At 38.1% G+C, this 19,885-nt stretch overlaps 1 protein-coding gene across 1 annotated transcript in view; it reads left to right on the forward strand.

Annotated features, from left to right (window-relative positions):
* Positions 1–330: 330 nt before the first annotated feature.
* NBAS (NBAS subunit of NRZ tethering complex) overlaps positions 331–19,885 on the forward strand; it is a 160,851-nt gene continuing 141,296 nt past the window's right edge. The window contains exons 1-11 of the mRNA XM_059468667.1: positions 331–497; positions 4,919–4,973; positions 5,653–5,689; positions 7,386–7,463; positions 8,398–8,445; positions 9,509–9,552; positions 9,931–10,064; positions 10,752–10,885; positions 11,005–11,103; positions 15,420–15,558; positions 16,995–17,060. Coding sequence (XP_059324650.1) covers positions 354–497; positions 4,919–4,973; positions 5,653–5,689; positions 7,386–7,463; positions 8,398–8,445; positions 9,509–9,552; positions 9,931–10,064; positions 10,752–10,885; positions 11,005–11,103; positions 15,420–15,558; positions 16,995–17,060 — 978 coding nt within the window. The 5' untranslated portion in view covers positions 331–353. The remainder of the gene's footprint in view (positions 498–4,918; positions 4,974–5,652; positions 5,690–7,385; positions 7,464–8,397; positions 8,446–9,508; positions 9,553–9,930; positions 10,065–10,751; positions 10,886–11,004; positions 11,104–15,419; positions 15,559–16,994; positions 17,061–19,885) is intronic.

The following is a 19,885-nucleotide window of genomic DNA, read 5'->3' on the forward strand; positions in this document are numbered from 1 at the left end:
CCAGCCCCTCAATGCCCTTCCTGACGTGAGGGGCCCAGACTTACAAACAAGCTCATTTTATCTGCTTGAGAGAGCTGAACGCTAGGAACTCTAACTCGTACGACTGAAATATTTACAAGTCCTACGTAGCACCATTAAAGCCGCAAGAACCACTAGCGAGAAATCCACCTTTTGCCTTTTCCCCCACTGCTTGCCCCTATTCGGTAAGGGCGCAATCCATATCCCGAGGTCTCGGCTGCACCGGCGTTCCCCGCTCCGGGCCGGCGCCGCACGAGTTAAAGGCGGAGCGGGTTGGCCCCCGCCGGGCGCCGTCGCCGTGGCGGCGCGGGGAGGGCGGGACGGCCCGGCCCGGCATGGCCGCCACCGGCGGGGACAGCGGCGGGGCGCCCCGGGAGCGCGGCATGGCCGGCGCCGGCGAGCAGGCGGAGGACGGGGAGGAGAACATCCTGTACGACCTGCTGGTCAACACCGAGTGGCCTCCGGAGACGGAGGTGCAGGTGAGCGTGGCCGCCGCAGGGCCGCGGGCGGGGGAGGGGACCGGCCCGGCCACGTTGGCGTGGGCGGGGAGGCGGCGGCGCTCCGGGGGCTGCGGGGATGCGCCGGTGCCTGCGGGGCGGCTCAGCGGGATGGCCGCGCTGCTCCTGGCGGGCACACGGGGTGATCGTGCGACCCTTGTCCCCTTGTGCCTTCGTGTCACTTAATTCCCACCGTGGCTTGTGCCACCTGGGATGCCTTGAAGTGTTTTTTGCTTATTGAACAGGGTATATCGCGTTTTACTGTTGAGCTGGCACAAGCTCAAACCCAGCATTCAACTATGGTGACTGATGTCCAGGTGTCATCTCTAAAAACTGCTGTGCAAAGAGATGTGGAGTCTGTGCTGGTGAAAATACGACCTTCGTTGAGTTTACCTTGTATGAGGAGAATTAGATCCTCTCTCTGGACTCCTGTATCAGTACAGTTCTGTCTCTATTTGCAGGAGTGGGGTAAAAGGGAAAAATATTTCACTTTTATGTCTGCAACGAGCACAGATACCCATTTCTGTTTTCTTAAGCCAGCACTTAAGAAATCACAAAACACTGTTCTTGTACTGCAGGTTTTTAGTTGTTTCTAGCTGTTCTTCTTCCCAGGTCACTAGAAGGGCTGAGAAGCTCTTTCATCTTACCTTTTTCATGTTTTTCTCTGCAATGTGCTGAGCTTGCTGCTTCTATGTCTGCTCTTGTCTGACTTGGATATAAAGGATGCAAACAATGTGTTTTTATTTCTTTCTTGTAGTGGCTTTTAAGTCCACTGGAGTTTTTAATGCATTTCCTCCTGAAAGTTGGTAATAGAAGCATTTTAGCAAAGTTTTGTGCTTAATGAGAACAATTGAACAGAAAAGATGTAAAAACACCACAAGTGGAAGAATGTACCTGTTAAAAATTACTAGAACCATGCTCAAAAAAATAGGTTTTCATTTATCAGAAAGATTTTTTTGTTGTTGCTTTTGATTTGTAAATCCTCAGTTGCAGCAACAGGTATGGGTGTTGGAAAACATGATTGCACTATTACCGTTTATTAGCTTAATAGGTTATTTGTGCAGATAATCGATAGTTGCACCTATTTTAATTCAACTGTGTTGAGAAATGGTAAGTAGTCTTTGTTTTTAGTAGCATATGGAAACAATTTTCCTGTTGGAAACCATGAGGAGGACTTGGGTATGATGACACCAGGCTGTGGTTCTACAGCCCTGTTAAGGGGGCACATTTCTGACAAGTGCCTTTTCTGCTGCCATTAGTGTTGTTGAAGTTGTACAGTAAGTTGATTAAAGAAGTGTTTAGTCTGAGACACAACCGTGTTGTTTCATCTCCTTTTGCTAAGTGGTCCCTTTAATACCCCTGTAGGTACCAAGGGGGCTGTGAATGGTATGTCAGTGAGGTGACACCTCTCTTCAGTGGCAGCATGTGGGGGTGCCAGTATAAAGTGACTGTGTAACCACAGTCTGAGGGTCTTCATCTGCCCTGGTAGTCAGAATTTCTAAGCATTGTTGAATTCTGCTTGTCAGCTTAAGCAGATGGTGCTGTTTATTTTAAACTTGGTATTTCTTGCCTATTTATTTTAAAGATAATACCTGTTTTCAATAGCAGAAGTTGCAAGGTTTGAAAATACTATGCTGTATAGTTTGCTTGGATTTACATTCTTTTTGGAAACTGTCAGTATGAAGGACACTTCTGATAGTCTTTTTACCATTTTAGTGGGAAATTGATTTTATGCTGACAACATAGGCAAACAGATTATTTTGTCAGTATGAGTCAGGTTTTGCCTTAAGGTGTCTTAACAGTGATATTACTTAGTTGATTGTCCTAAGCCACTAAGTGTCCTTAGGTGACTTTCCCTTTGGAACATCTGTCTCTTTTAATCCTGTTTTTTTCACACTGTTTGGAAAAAAATCACACCCTACTTTCTTGTAGAACTGAATCTTTTGGAATAAGTGAGGTATGGAGTGGTAGAAAGGGAAAGAAAGTTGAATGCTGCGCTGTGAAATGAAATTAGTTGTCTTCCTATGCAGTAATTCAGGCTACAAAGCCAGACCTTAAAGTTTTACAGGTATTTATTGACTTTATTTTTTCTGTTATTTCATTTAGGATGATTAATTTTTAATTGCAGAGTACTAGAACTTACAGCTGTAATTATTGGAAGATGAGTCTTGTGATGAACATGTGAAATCTTGTTACATTCAAGACATTGATGAAACTGGCATGGATCTCTTAGACTGAATGCCCAAATTTGCTTTAATTTTAATTTTTGTCAGTATTGTCATTTACCTGTACTGAACGTTCCAGTAAGAATTTTTTTGAGGGAAGAAGAGGAGGGGTAGGGGAGGTTACAGCAGTTATTTGTGAAGGAAACACACAAGGAATTGATTTCAGCAGAGAGGAGAGTGGTGTGGAAATCAAGCAGTCCGTGTTCAGGATGTTGATGCCATTGTATATAATGCACTGTTTGAGAACACTGATATATATAATGGGAATAAAAGGAATTACTGAGTAGTAGATCCATGAAAATAGTGAATGAGGCAGTGGCTGTGGGCAAGGTTGCAAGAGAAGACTTGTGAAATGATTTATGGAAAAAAAGGCTTATTGCCTCTATTTCTCTCTTCTTCAATTTATTTTCCAAAATGTATCACCTGGTCTTGTGGTTTTGTTTTTTTTTCATTACACTCTGATGTTTTGAGATTTCCCCAACACTCACCAGCTGCTGTCCCCCCAGTAAACTTGCAGGGTATGGAAGAAAATCCAAAACTAAGTGGGTGTCTTGTCAGCAAGAAAGTTACTTAGATTTTATTTCTGGAATACTGTAGGGAAGGAGAAGTTGAAATTGTTTTCCCAAGAAGGAATGAATTAAAAAAGAACTACAGCATATCTGGTAACCACTGCTATAATTGAAATTATAAGAGTATATTATAAAAGTAAAATTCATATCTTCAGGATGTAACAGTAAATCAGTTTTGCAAAGTGTTGAAGATGTGTGGAATAGCAGCCTGTAGTTTAGGCTCAGGAGCAGACACTTTAAATATTAAAAAAATTCTAAAGAGATGTAAGCAGTTTTAGAAAACGTTTTTTACTGGGAACTTCCCCGTAAACCAAAAACTTTTAACAAGCTCTGCTTTTAAGGTCCTTAGGAAATTGCAGCTCTCCCTGAGGTACTAGGGTAGCTGTAAGAAATAATTTATGCTCTTGCTTATTTTACTATAATGCCTTGTTATTTCCTGGCTGATCAACCTGAATGTAAAATGTTATCTATTAGTACAGCTGTGTTTGCTTCTTACATGCTGCGAGATGACGGCCTGGTTATTTGAAAGACTGTTTATGGATTGCCAACTTTGCCTGGAAAACTAATCTTTAATAATTTAAATTTGGGAGCCCAAATATTATTTTTAAGCAATGACATACTGCAGAATGTTGATAAATTTGTATGTCTTTCAGTGTTTACTACTTTGTAACTTGGTGAGGTCTGAATATTTCAGTTAACGAGAAATTTGGTCTAGGTATTTTATCTTGAATGGAAGAGAAAATTCAGTCATTGCCTAATGCTTAGTTTGTGGTGCTGTAATATTCTCATTAGAAAGGTATAAGCACGATTGCTTATTTTTAGGATTTGTTTGTGGATCCTTCCTTGTTGGTTGTCCTTGTTCTCGTCTCAGTTTTGTATCTTTTTTTCTGCTTCTTACTAGTAAATAATTTTATCTCTTCTTATAGATAAGAATATATATCCTGTGTTGTTTTGTGTTCCTTTTTTCTGTGTTTGGAGAGTGCTTTCATTTGTGTAGTGACTGCAATTGCTCCCTTTGCTTAAAGTAGAGCAGGGCAGGTGGAAAGGCTGTGTGAGATGCTGTGGAGTATAGGTGGTTATCTGAGTGGCCATATTGCATGGTACACAATGATGTAAAAAGGGGGCTTTTTTCAGAAATAGTTTGTTTTTCTTGATGTTTCTGAAACTTTAATGAGCAGTCTTTAGGTAGCTTAGCACTTAGATATTAGCATAATATGTTGCACACCAAGTACTTTGACTGCTAGGCATTACAGATCATTGTGGCATTTATTTGGCATAAAAAGAGTGCTTTATAATACCTTACAGGAGAACATAATCAGAAGGCAATGTCTTTTGTTACTACCCAAAGATTGAGGCAAAGCTGAATCAATAGACAATCTGTGGCACATTTTGTTTATTGCATCTTGGCATTTAAATGATTTGGTATTATTACCTGTTTCAGCTTATGCAGTTAAAGTAGACATTATATGAAGTGGTGAGTAATAGAAAATACATAAGGAACTTGAAGGCTAGGAGCCAACTTAAACTTAATCAGTGAATGTATGTATGAGTATTGTATTTAAGTTAAAATGTGTGACATGCTGTCTGATGATTATTATTGTAATTGCAGCCAAGAGGCAACAGAACACATGGTGCATCATTTATCATCTCTAGAGCAATTGCAGGTAAATATTACTTGTTCCTGCCTTCATGCCTTCTAAGACTGTGTGGATTGCTTGTAAATTTTAAAATTTCTGCCCTTTAGAGTGCCTAATGATGGAAGTAGAATACAGCATTTGTTTTCAGGAAGATGTTTTCTGATTTTGAAATGGCTGTGTTATTTTTATGTCAATTTTGTGAGCATTCTTGTCTCCCTTAGTTTGTTGGGACAAATTAATAAACCATACATCTTAGAAATTAACAAGCTCTGTGTTTTGCAGAGCTTCTTAATTTCTTGCACAGCTTGTTTTGCAGAGCTTTTTTTGTGTTTGTATTTGAGCAATTTTTTTTTCCTCTCTTAACATGCTTGGCACTGGGTTGTCTGTTAGTTCTATGAAGAAGTTTTAGATTCTGATGATGTTACATTGCATAAACCCAGTGTTAAATGGCAGTGACTGAATTGTATTTTCATCCAGTAGGAATTTCTCTTAGAATTTAAAAAATGTGCAGTGGATTTTTTGTTTGTTTAGTTTGTTTTTTATTTGGCGTTTGCATTTATTCTAACATAAGAATTCGTTGTCCGAGTATAAAGGATATTTCCCTCAATACCTTTTTCTTTAATGAGAATTTGAGATTCCCTGTGCAGTAACCTGGAGTGGGTTTTAAGACTACTAGAGGTGTAATTTTTACCTCTTTCCATTATAGGTCCTGCATTATTTTTGCTTCGGTACATCTGGTACAGGTAAGTTTTACAAGAATGCTGCAAAAAATATTGGGTAATATTTTTATAGCTTTTTGATTTGATGGAAAGTAATTCCTGATGGGAGTAAAACTGAACACTTGTTTAGAATATTGTCCAAGGAATGCTTAGAATACCCACTTTTCATAAATTGAGTTGCAGCTGAAGTCTAAATAGAAGAAGACTGGTATGTACTAGTTTGACTTTGTGCTTTTGTCAGAAGCTGAAGTAACATTGCAGTTGGAACAGGTTTCTCCAAACACATATTTGTCCTTTCCACTCCCAGCTGAGATACTGCCAAGGAAGCTGTTGTGAGGTTTTTTCTTAAGCCTCATTGACAGATATGATGTCATGACAGAGTTCGCTTCCTTTGGAGTAGTAATTTTGAATTTTCTTTCTTTGACAATTCAAACTCATACGAAAAGCTTGGTAACTGTTTGAGCAGTACTCATGCCATTTATAAATGTAAGTTTTGATTCAAAAAGTCATGAAATGGTCCCAGAAATTTGTTGGGGTGAGTACAACGTTTCTGGAAAATCAGTCATTATATGGCTCAGCAGGTTTGAAGATAAGAGTTTCCTGTTTTAAAGGATAATCTGTTATGTGGAAAGGGACATTAATGTGACTTCCTGTGAGAATGGTAGTGTACTTGAATTTGGCAGGGAATGCTCTTTTCCCTATTGCTAGTGTTCTACTTTATTTTTGTGCACCTACTGCCCCCCACCCCTTTTCTCATGAGGGATTGATGTTTATGGGCAACATATGGTCGTGTGAGTCTAGTTGTACGAACTCAGTTGTAGACAGAATTCACCTACTTTTCTTCCCTCCCTACAGTAGTCATAGTTAAAAGCTAATTTCAGGTTCTTATAATTTATTCTAGTTGCTGTTTTCATGTATTTGATAAAAGAGTTTTGGAGGGAGCTTGGGAGGCCTCTAGGTTAAAGTCCACTAAAATCAGGAGAACACTGAATTCCAGCTGAGTTCCTTGCGGCTCTATCCAGCTAGGTCCTGGAAAGGTTAAAGGATGGAGAACCCAGAGAGTTCTCTGGTCAGCCTGTTCAAGTGCCTGACTGTCTTCATGGCAGTGAAAAAAATCTCTTTTTAATGTCATCTTGGACCCTCCTTGGTTTTGAAATTACAGAGACATTTAGGTTGGAAAAGACCTTTACGGTCACTGAGTCCAACCATTACCCCAGCACTTCCACGTCCTCCAAAGGGTTGGTCATAGTTTCTTCTGTTCCAGCCACGTACCTCTGTTGCTCCCATCTTCCTGGTATCAGTGAGAATGCTGCTTTTCTGTTATCCTGAAGCTTTCTCTTTTTCAGGCTAAACAAATGAAATTCCCACAGCATCTGATGTATTGTAGGGCAAGTACTTCAATCCCCTGATCATCTTGGTGCCCCTCCTGTTTGCTGGTATTCTTCTTTCAGTGAGTGTAGCAAAACTGCCTGGTGACAGATTGTAAAGAGTGATAAATGAATGATTAGTTCCCTTAATATGCAGTTTTGTTCTGTTAGTAAAAACAAGGCTGTTGTTAGCCTTTGTCGTTGGCAGGGTGCAGTGTTGATTCATGTTCAGTTGCAAACCCTCTCAGGTAACTGATGGGTGCCTTGAAGCTGAGTTGTGTGGTGTGTGTATCTCAGGTGCTGCATTGGTTCTCTGTGTGTTCTGATTGATCCTGATGGTTTTGGTATTTCAGCCCTGCAAAGTTTTCTCTGCCCACTGGACTGGTTCGCCTGGTTAGTAAGCAGATCAACTGGCACCTCGTACTTGCAAGGTAACCAGCTCCCATGCTTTGCCATTTCTGCCAGGAGTGAATGTATTAATGCTTCCTCTGCTCCTCCACCATCCCCACTCAGCCATGATGAGTTGGTGTTGTGCTGAAGATGGGCTTTTCTTTCTGTTTAAGAGAAATACTGGAGGCTCTCACAGGTGGCCTCAGTGTGCTGCCTAGGGGCTTCTACCTGCTTCCCTTCAGTTAGTGCCCCTCTCACTCAGGGCTGAATGTCTGTCTGGCTTTTGGGGCAAAGTGACTTGCAGTGCAGTCATTTTCAATTTCAAGTCCTGAATTTAGTTGATTAAAGACTTAAAACTTGACAGGATGCATAATTTTAAAATAAGCAATTAATGTTTGTGGAAAGTGAATGCATACCTTCAAGACTTGTCTGCTATTCCATGCACAGAGAGAAGTGGGTTCCAAGGCTAGAGCCAGCTGTTCTGCAGGAATTTTAGCAGCATCAGTGAGATCACTGGCTTTTAAAGTAAGCACAGAAAAATGGTTCAGTGACATGGTTACATGAAGGCAGTAGGGAAGGTTTTAGTTTATGTTGTATGCAAAGACACATAACTTAGTGAATTATGATAGTTGTTTATACCAGGTAAAGCAACACATAGTTGTGTGCATTGCTGTTGTAAAATTATCTATAAGTAACATGTGACTCTGACCTCTCATGCAGTGGGATTTTAGACCTTGTGCTGTTTTCTTAGTGCTGCTGGAAAGGAGTGGCAGATAGATTTCTCTGAAATGAAAGCAATATCATAGCATGGATATTTGATTTTTAATAAAAACCTGATATTTCCTATTTTAATATTTTTTAATTTTTAAATGAGGCAATTTATATCTAACCATAGAGAAAAGTGCCTAGGACTCTGATGCACATTCTATAAGGAGTGGACTTTAAATGAACTTTCACATCTGTTTTTTCTTTCAGCAATGGTAAATTGTTGGCAGTTGTTCAAGACCAATGTGTAGAAATCAGGTAACTTACTATTATCTGTTACTTCAGCTCTGGAGTTCTGACAAAGTGTTTCTGGTCATTTGCTAGCAATACTTTTACAGATTTCTTTTTTTGTTTTGCAATGTTACATATTGTGAAATTTATCCATGGAATGATCGTAAAACCAGGCGCCTAAAAAAAACAAAACCCAAACCCAACATAAAATGTCCTTGACTCCCTCAATTATAACAGATGTGTTGATATAAGTATATATTTGTATCTCTCTCTCTGTTTTCAATATGTGAAAGAAAAACAATCAAGATCCTCAAAAACACTCAGCACAAATGATGGTCTTTCTAACCTTTGCCTTTCTGCCCCCTCTAGAAATTCTCCCCTATAAATGGGACAAGGAGCTAGTACCTAGTGTTCTTCTCTTGGAGTAGCTGGCATGCATAATACTTCACCTTATTTTACAAGTGGTGTGGATTGCTGTAAAGACTGATGCTTTCCCTTTTCTTGTGCTCTCTTAGGAACAAGCTCTCCTTTGCCAGTTCAAGAGCACATTTAGCTGTAGAACAGATCTTGATTGAGTGTGTTTACTTGCTTCACAAAAATCCATTTGCTAGAAGGTCAGACCTTCCATTTATATGTAAAAGAAGCAAGTGTATGAAAATTGTTCAATCAAAAGTGGTGTGAGCACCATAAACGTCAGCTTAAACACTATAAAATAAATCTTGTGTTTCAGCTGTATTAATGTAACTATATTCTTGCATTGTTTCTAAAATTGTAACCTAGAGAATACTGACTAGGTTTTTTTTTTTCTAAAATTATATGAAGCCCTGAGATGATGCTGTCCTATTTTGTACAGCATTACAAATAAATGAGAGATGTTGGTATTTATGAAGTTGCACAGTCTCTAAAATACTATTGTTGGTTACTGTAGCTGCCTGGAGGGTGAAAGTTACTATCTGCTTTTTTGAACAAGTAGTTAGAGGCATGCAGGCCTTTGAATTGTGCATTTGGAATATTTTTATAGTGTTCTGTTACAGAAAATTGAACAGTGGATTTTTTTGTATATAAATTCATAGGAGTCTTATTTCTGCAGGTCTGCAAAAGATGACTTTGTATCCATAGTTGGAAAATGTCAAGGTATGGCAACCTCTTCATTATTACTTAGTGTCATCATTGTTATTCATACATTGCTAAATGGTGGTGTTGGTTTACTTTAGCTTCTTAAAATCATTGGAAAGAATCTCTTAATAATTTTGCTTTGTGACTAGCTCTGTTACCCTCTCTCTGCCACTTCTTTCTATTCTGAATATATGAAACCTGAATTTGCAATGAAATTATAGTTAGAACTAATGGCTCTGGGAGACATACATGGTTTTTCTTTCTTTACCCTCCTCTGAGAAAAGCTTGTAATGCTGCTAAGCCCCCTGCATTTTTTGATGCAATTGGCTTTTTGTTCTGTTTAAGGGATTATATTTATTTTTTGCTTTTATTAATAATTTTATTCTTTTTTCATAGTGCCAAAGGATCCTAACCCTCAGTGGAGGAGAGTGGCATGGAGTCATGATTGCACATTACTTGCTTATGCTGAAAGCAGTGGAACAGTCAGAGTGTTTGACCTGATGGGTAGTGAGCTTTTGGTCATTTCACCGGTATGTGTTCTCTTGGGTTAAATACCAATATAGTAGAACTTTTTTTAAGGATCATGGGTAATTTCCACTTTTTGACCTTTTTAAAATCATGGCTTAGTTTGCTATAAATGCTTACACTGAAAACCACATAGAAATGGACTTTAAAAAGTTCTACTATAATACACCCACCATAGGATCAACAAAAGTCATGTGTAACCCTTACAACAGCATAAAAGGATATGTTTTACAGCTGTCCTAAACTGTGATACATCTGTAGGTGCATCAGCCAGTGGAAGTATGGAATCACCACAATTTGTATTAATAGATAATAAATCTGGACTTTATATGCAGAGTCAAATTGTAAATGAAGAAATATTTCTGCCAAAGTACTTTGCTTGGTACAATATTAGATAATTGCTGTTGACAGGCCCCACACAATATATTTTCTATTTTGCATGTTCAAAGGGTGTATTGAACTGGTTTGTGAAGGTGGCTCAAGTGTATTTCCTCAATATATTGTCTTTGCAAACATTGTAATAATACGATTTCTTGATAATCAAGATAAAAGAAAATGTATTTAGTTTTAACTGAAACTTTATTTTTTAAATACAATATAGTTAATTTAACTTTCTAGTTCTTTCAGTAACAGAGACACTTCTTTAAAAATCCCCTTTCTCTCCCAATGTCTGCCCTTATTTTTGGGTAAAGACAGCAAGTTTTCCAGGCGATCTGAGTTACGCTATTGCTGGATTGATCTTTCTAGAATACAAAGCAAGTGCCCAGTGGTCAGCTGAGCTCCTTGTTGTTAATTACCGTGGAGAGCTGAGAAGTTATCTTGTGAGGTAAGCATAAATTTTGACTTGCTTTGAGATGCCACAGTGAACTTCAGAGAAATTCTTTCTACTCTTTAAAGAATATAAATCTGAAGTAACGCATATTTTTTTTTTCCTGGCATACCTAGTGTTGGAACAAATCAAAGCTTTCAAGAAAGTCATAGTTTCAGCTTTGGCAGCCACTATGCCCATGGGATAACAACTGTCATTTACCATCCTGGTCACAGGTAAGTGTTCTGTTTGCTACTTGACATTGATATGTAAATGATGAACAAAAAGTGGCAAAATAAACATTGAAGTATGTTCGATAGGGAGGGGGAGAAAAATCTATTCCTGCTAAAATTGGTATTTAGGGCATCAGTGATAACAAGTCATGTTTCTTTCTACTATGAAAGAGGAACCTTAGTTCATCTTACTTGACTTTCATTATTCCATTAGTAAAGTTATGTCCTTTTCTGTTTGAGTACCTTGCATAAGCAACATGCACTTTTTAGAATGTCAGGAATAGGTTCAAAAGAGGTTTCTGAATGTGATGAAAGATGGGTAATGTTGAAGGGTAAATTTAGAGGTTTTTTTTCTTGTTTTTTTTCTTTTTCTTTTGTTTGTTTCGGGATTTTTTTTAGTGGTTTTTTTTTGTTGTTGTTGTTGCATTTTGTTTTGTTTTTCCATCTGGAATTCACTGCTGGACTTACTGGTGAGCTCATTGTAACTGAAATAAATCCTGGTTAGCCTATTATATATGCTTAAAATGGGTCCATTTTTTTAGTATCAATTTGTTATGTACCAAGATCAACTCAGCAACTCTGTTTCTATTTCTCTTCAATTGTAGGAACCAAACTTTGTTCTAGATATTTTTCTTGTATTAGATCTGCTAGGATTGAATCTTTCAGTGCAATATTACATGCAATGTTACATCACTGTATTTTTTTAAATGGAAATTAGGCCTGGCTATAAACTACCAGAAGAAACTGTTGAAAAAACTTCTCATTCTTCAGTATTAAATGAGCTGTCATATCTATCTTAGGAAAACAAATTATTATTAATGAGATGTAATGTTCTTCTAGCTTATTCTTTTTAAAGATTATTTTGTATATGGCTTTTTCTTTCAACTTAATTAATATTTAGTGATTTCACATCATTATTACTCAGTATACTGACTTTACAGTTTTGAGGTAATAGTTGTGGGTTATGGAGCTTTGGTAGCACTCCATGACCAGACAGCAGAACCAACCCCTTGTATCCTTTCATCAGATCAGGTTTAATGGTTGTAGTATTTCCTTCTATGTGCAGCCTGTTGAGTGGCTTAGTAAAGTTGAAAAATTGACACTTGAAAGAATGGATAATTGGATGGAATGGATGGAAAACAAAAGAACCAGAGTTTTTCCCCTGATGGATGCAAGTCTTTTCTGTTTTTAAATGTAGTCTGTGGTAGAAAGCTTGTAAATTTGACATTGGAGAATTCCAAATTTGTGGGTAAAGTCTCTTGCTGAAACTTTCTTGTTATCCCAAAAAACCCTGGAAGTGCGTGGACACAAGTACTTGAAAGTTGTGCATTAAAGAAAATTGTTGATATGCCTCAAATTTTTAATTTTCAATAATGTGTTTGATCACTTAACACATGTTCAACTTTGTCAGTTTGTGCCTTCTTGCATTTCATTTAATTTCAGGTGGTGAAATTATACTGATCTTTCTTCATTGCTTGTAAGGCTTGACTTACTGCATTACTGTATTACTGTGTATTTGCTCATGACCCATTATAGTGCAATAAAATAGCAGTTAAGAACTTAATTTACTTAATTTTTTCAGCTACATGTATGGTAATTGCAAAGAGACTATGTCAGTAGGGAATGTTTCTGAACATGTAGGAAAACTTGAAACTATACCTTTTGGAAAAATCCAATGATGACTTTTACTGTTGTGGAAAAGTTTTATGTACCTTAAGTTTGATATCTAGTGCTGGTGTTCTCTTGTCATCCTGCTTTCATCTAGGATGGAATTTACAGTGCATTTTAGTTGACAAAACTTAAATGTCTGCTTCATTGTGAGCTCTTTGTAAACTCAAATCCAAGGTTCAACAGCTGCTTGTTTTGCTATCCTCATCTGGAACTGAATGTGTCATTTCTGGGTTATCTGCAATTGCTGCAGAATGTGTTTGATACTAAAGTATAAAGTTTGCAATGAAGGGCTTGTGATGGAGGAGTTAGAGGGTTTCAGATTTATCTAAAGTTTTTGTACCAAAATTGCTAAGTAAAGAAGGGCATATCAAGTTTTTCTCTATTACCTCAACTGAGCTTGTTCTTGAGACTGGTGTTACACTGGTTATCTTCAACCCAACTTTGTACAAACCTATGGAGTGGAGTACAACTGAGGTACTGCAAGAGCAGCCAGTTTTTGAGGCTGGAGGAACTCTTTTAGATTATCTAATCCACTCCCCTTCACCTCAGTGTCAACTAGAGGAGGCTGCTTGGAGCCACGTCACTGCAAGTCCAAGACCTGCACATCTGTGTCCTCCCTTAGGAGCATGGTCTGTGTCAAGGCCTCTGAGGTGCTGGGGAGCTGCTCCAGAGGGTGCTGGAGACTGAGCCTGGCAGCACATCACTGTGATTTTTTTTAGATCGTACACAAATACAGGGTCTAGCCATCTTTTTCTGCAAAATGCTGCACTCTAGGCCTGGCATTTACATAGTTATTTCCCATCTTTTTCTGCAAAATGCTGCACTCTAGGCCTGGCATTTACATAGGTCTTTTCCCAGGTTTTGTTGAAAGGGTTCCTGACCCCTGCCAATCAGGTGTCTCTCTAGAAGAGAAGCTCAAAGCACCCTTTGATTAGGAACAGTTGGCAGAACTTGCTAAAAGCTTCTAAAGCATGCTGGCTAGCTCTTCCTGTCAGTGACAGGCATTGTGAGGTTCCTCAAAGGCTTTGCAGGAATTCTGTGATGGTCTCAGGAGTATGTAGCTGTTTAAGGATATAGGAATGAAGCCTGGAAACTGCTGCATGTTGGCTGGGCCATGTGTAGAGTACATGTGCAAGGAGAAAACATTAGTCTTCCTCAAGTTCATGTCTCTGGTTGCAGTTTTTGGTGAAAGTGACTTCTTTTTTTCTGCTGTAGGTTATTCTTAACACCAGAGAATAACCAAAACTCTTGAGAACTTTAAGCATCATTCTTGAGACAGATCTTACCACTTTCTACAACTATGTGAAAGGTGGTTGTAGCCAGGTGGGGATCAACCTCCTCATCCAAGGAGCCAGGAAGACATAGAAGAAGATGAGGCTTAAGCTGTTCCAGGGGAGTTTCAGATTGGACATCAGGAGGAATTTCTTCACATTAAGGGTGATTAGACATTGGAATGGACTGCCCAGGGAAGTGGTGCAGTCACCATCCCTTGAGCTGGTCTAGTTGACATGGTAGTGTCTGATCATAGATTAGTCTTGATGATCTCAGAGGTTCTTTTCCAGCCTGATGGTGCGATTTTGTCATTCATCCATGGTATAAAATTATCCTGCTGTAGGTTAGTGACTAGCAGGAGACTTGGCATGATTAAATAAGCTTTACTGATGTCTTAAAAAGGATTAAATGTGGAAGGAATTTTTTTTTTCCTTTATTCTTTCTTTGACTTTTGGAGGTGTAGTTTTGGCATCCTGGTGGCCAGAGCTGTGCTGTGTGAGCGGCAGCCACTGCTGGGGGCAGAGCACTTGGGGAATGGTGCAGCCTTGGGAAAGGGGTCATGCAGCATTCCCAGGGCAGAGTTTGGGCTCCTGCAGTGGTGCTTTTTATTGTGGATACTTTACCTTTTGATATGTGATTCATTACAATTATGCTTCCAGACTACTTTTCTGAAAGTTTTCATCAAAGTAGTGATCAGTTAAATATAGAAGTGCTTGTTAATAAGGTGAAAGGGCTTCAAGGGCAAATACTGTGATACGGTTTAGTGTAATAAAGACAAGTTTAGTGTAATAATTACAAGACTTACATAAAAGTTTTTAAAATGCCACCTGTGGCATTAGTGTAATGATTACAGTTTAGTGTAATAATTACAAGACTTACATAAAAGTTTTTAAAATGCCACCTATGGTATGCAACAAAAGTATTACATACTCATGTATAAATGGTGCAGTGGCTTTAGAAAACAGAATTGACAAGCCTTAATGTGTTCAGTTCTTCAGTGAAAGAGAAGTAGCTTTTGTACAACATCTGAATAAATGAGAATCTGATGCTTAAACAGAATGATTGGAACTTGTTATATGCTTAAGCAGTAATTTTTAATCATTTTTGAGGGTAAGAAGGAAACTCAAACTTGTGGCCAGACTTACTGTATTCTAGATGTTGGGAATTATGCTACGAATAACAAATGTTACTTGAATGATATTGAAGTTTTTTAGATTTAAGGGTATTTATTCACAAAGTTTATTGGGCTGTTAAGTGTCTTGGTATATTTAGCCTTTTGTTACCCCAAGCAAACTGCTATAGACTTAAGAAAATTAAAAAATATGTGGCAGTATGGCAGTATATGAAATCATAATGCATCTTTATATATATTACAGACTTCTCCTTGTAGGAGGCTGTGAAACAGATGAAGATGGAGTATCTAAAGCAGCTGGTTGTGGAATATCTGCTTGGAGAATTCTGTCAGGCTCTCCCCATTACAAACAGGTCACTAGTTATGAAGATGATGTTAGAACAGTAAGTTTGTCTCCTCATTTTACTGGAAAAATATTGTCAATGGAAGGTCAATAAATATCTCTTTATGAAAGATGAATTTAATGGGATGTTTTGCTATTTTCTAAGCTATGATACATATGTCTAAACAGTTATCTTTTTCCCACAGCATCCATTTTTGCTTTTTCTGTAGTATGATCTGAACTTTAAGTTCTTAATTATCACTTGTGGTTTTAAAACCAAAAACAAGAAGAAAGGAGTCTAAATTTCCAAGCTACAACATTTTTTGCTCCTAGCTGTACATTGGGATATATTACCTGTCTTTGTTGGAGAAAAGTTACAGTTTGTTCTTCTGTTACTTCAGAACAAAAGGCAGCATGCCTGAAATAAATATTTCAGTTTAATTATAGCTCTTGATTTCTTTTGCTTCTAGTAGAAGTAAATGTTTGATTTGGTAACAGCTTGGTTATACTGAAATAAATTTACTATATTCCAGGATAAATTCCAATGTTTACTCTTATATAGGTATTGCTTAGTATTACAAGTGAGTTGTTAATTTAATTGCAAATGAGGAGTGCTTTTCTGTGACATGTATACCTACTGAAGTTGATAGAATGATACAAACTGGATTTTATTATGCTTGCATTATTTTAACGTAGGCAGTCTTATGGAAGTTTAAAAATAGTTACATCACAGAATAAGCTGAGTTGAAAGAGACCCACAGAAATCATCGAGTCCAACTCCTGGCTCTGCACAGGATACCCAGAGTCACACCGTGTGCCCAAGAGCGTTGTCCAAACACCACTTGAGCTCTGTCAGGCTGGAGCTGTGACCACTTCCCTGGGGAGCTGCTCCAGTGCCCAGCCACCCTCTGGGTGAAGAACCTTATCCTGATATGCAACCTAAACCTGCCCTGGCACAGCTTCAGGCCATTCCCTCAGGTCCTGTCCCTGTCACCACAGAGCAGAGATCAGAGCCTGCCCCTCCTCTCCCCTCCCAAGGAAGCTGTAACTGCAGTGAGCTCTGCCCTCAGCCCCCTCCAGGCTGGACAGACCAAGTGACCTCAGTCACTGCTCACAGGCTTCCCCTCAGGGCCCTTCACCATCCTCATGGCTTTCTTTGGGCACACTGATGGCTTCATCTCTGCCATATATTGTAGCCCTGCTGACTCATTCAACTCACTGTCAACCAGGACACTTTCTGCAGCACTGCTCTCTAGCCTCTCATTCCTCAGTCTCTGCACACAGCCAGGGTTACCTCAGATACACAGTCTGGCACTTGACCTTGTTAAACTTCATATGGTTGGTGATTGTCCATCTCTCTAATTTGTTAAGGTCTTTCTGCAGAACCTCTAAAGAATCTTGCAAAGTTATTTTAGTATTTTAAATATGACTTTATTTTTGGTGGATGGAACTGTGGGAGATTGTTTTTCATTGTATGATTTGTTTCTGTTCTTACAGGCACAGAGAAGAGGATTATTAAGGATTATGAATTTAAGATTTTACAGCAGGCGAGGAACAGAACAGGTATTAAGATCTAGGTCTACCTCAGAAATGTATTTTACGAACGTAATTGTCTATTAATGACTACCTGAGAGACTGACTGCAAGTAGGTTGTAATTTATGCAACTTAGGAATTAACATTCTATTAAATTAATCAAAAAGCTTTAGCATTAAATGGAGTAGCTTGCCACTTACTTGGTTTTCTTAAAAATCCACTTAGTTCATTTGCTGAAGTTTGAGTCACTGGGTTTCAGGAAGAGGTCTAGAGATGTAGAGTTCAATATTAAATGTAAACCCTTATTCAAAAAAGAAAGGATTAGAAGCCACCTAATTATTTGTTAATGAATGTGATAATCAGACCATGTTAGATGTGTTATATATTCTACAACACGAAAGTAGATTGTAATGATGTTTCTCAAATAAAATATATGCCCAAAGAATAAGAACAAAACTCAGCCTTCTGCACTACATGTGTTTCACTAGAAAACAACAAAAAAGCCTCAGCCCACAATTTTCACACCATGTGGGAAAGAAAAAATGGGTGGATTCAAACTAATAATTTATGGCTTAAGTAGGGCAGACAGAAGGACTTTACTTTTACACTTTGAGATACTATGGAAACATTTTGCTTATTAGCTTCCAACGTTTATTATGGGTCAGACTTCTATTCCCAGGAGCCTAATGAAACTGCTGATCAGAATCAACTTATTCTTAACAAATTCTGGGTATAGACCTTATGTTCTCCTCTGCCATGAATGAGTGTTAAACCTTGAATGTCGTGCTGAAGTGTAGGTGTGTGCTTTCTGTATTTCTAAAGTGTTGTACGTGGTGCTCATTCATGGCTTTCTTCTACATGCCTTAGGAACTTCCCATGCAGTACTGCTTTTCCTTTTCTTATCTCTTGTCTACTTGTCATGTATAGCCTTGGTTTGATTCCTTTTTCTATCCCCCTTTCCCTTCTTGTAAGAGAAATTGTTTTCCCTTCTTTGGCTTTACAAGGAAAGAACTGTAAAGAATCTGTCTACCACCTTCACTCTGTGTCCTTCTGAGTGGAAAAATGGCTGATCTGAGTTAGAAATGACCTTAATAGATTCTTGGGATGTTTTAGGTGGCTGGTTGAAAGAAGAAGTTGCCTGCTTTATTGGAAAGGGAAAACAAATCTTTCTGAATCTTTCTCAAGGGTGGAACAGGGAGAGATTTTATTTCCTTCACTGAGAATGCTAAAGATAAAGCTGACTTAAGCTTTTTTAGCTGAAAAGCTTGTATTGCATGTAGCTGTACTAAACTTCAACTTCATTGCACTTGCCAATACTAAATTAATGAAGAAATATGGAAACTTATTTATCCTTGAATGTTTTGATTTAATTTCAGAGATTATGGCTTGAATATATAATGTATAGTTTTTATTCCCAGTGTGAAATTAACGTCCCATTTAAAATATGATGGACACAGCAGCTAGAGGACTTGTATATTACAACTGGCTACACTGGGATTTGATTCTTAGTGTTGTTAAATGACACTTAAAAAATGTGAAGTGCCAGCCTGCTGAGTTTCTCAACATCTTTTGCTGTTCCCTTAAGCTGATGAGCTGTTTACAGGGGCAGCATTGCCTGCTTTGGCAAAGGACTGATTAATTTTTATAGATAACAGGGCTTGGGTGATAAATTTGAGTGTGTTAATGACCACCCAATATCTAAATCTCACAGCCAGAGAATTATTACTGACTGCTGAGTAAACATTTACTTCCTTTCAAGATCAGTTATCTGAACAGGTTATATATTTTACCTCTGTGTTTCTGGGTCCTTTAACAGTCTTTTGTTCTTTGTCTGTTGTGCAGGCAAATTAGCTTGTAAAGAGAGAAGTTCCATTAGAAGGCATGTACAATTCCTGGGCAAATTACAGTTGAAAGTGCAGTACTGCAGCTGCCTAAGAATATAGTCAGAGAATATGAATTTTTTTCTAATAGAAATAATTCTTAATGGGTTTAAAAAAAAACCTTAATGCTGTCCTTTTCAATTAAAAACACATTTTAGGCATTGATTTAAGGAGTGCTCTCAACAGCTGCAAACCACTGTACAACAATAAACATTTCTTGATTGTCATTGCTTCTCTGGCATACCTAGCACTTTAAAAAGACTAAGAAATAAAATAAAAATAATAGTAAAAAAAAAACCTCCCAAGTCCCAACAAACACACTAACCTGAAAAGAATATTTTTTATCTTAAAATAATACCTACCAGTAACATTCTGCCATTTAAACTTCTTAATTGATGGATGTCAGCTAACCTTTCTATGCTTCGTTTGTGTTGGGATATTTTCTGAGAGGGGTGGTGCTGGCCTAAAAAGAATTGGTTAGCTGCGTACTTGGAAAAATTTAACTGTGAATCTTTATTAAAAGGTTTTTTAAAGTGAGCTAACAAAATGGAATTTTAGGAACAATGTAATTTTTGGGAATCTGTATCCTGCTGTCTTTTAGGGAAGATGAGACACTTTAAGAAATTAATGATCTTTCTGAAAACATAATAGAGAGGGGTGAATACATGTAAAATGTATTTTCAGAAATTGTCATTTATTGCCAGTGTCACTAAATTTGACTTTAAAATGTAAGTGTGTATTTAGAGTGTCTTGTGGAAATAGCATACAGATCCAGTTGTCAATGTGCTGGATTTTGTGAATCCTTAAGAAGGTATTTTGCCTCTTAAAGTGTCCAGAGCTGATGGAAAACTTAATCTAGGAGAATTTTTGTAGCCTTAAAGAAGTTAATGTATAAATGCTGAATTAATTTATCTATATAGACTTATTCTGATATTCACTATGTTACTACTTGGTCTGTTGTCACTCGAGGTTCT

Source organism: Ammospiza nelsoni, chromosome 3, assembly GCF_027579445.1.
Source record: "Ammospiza nelsoni isolate bAmmNel1 chromosome 3, bAmmNel1.pri, whole genome shotgun sequence".
Classification (NCBI taxonomy): domain Eukaryota; kingdom Metazoa; phylum Chordata; class Aves; order Passeriformes; family Passerellidae; genus Ammospiza; species Ammospiza nelsoni.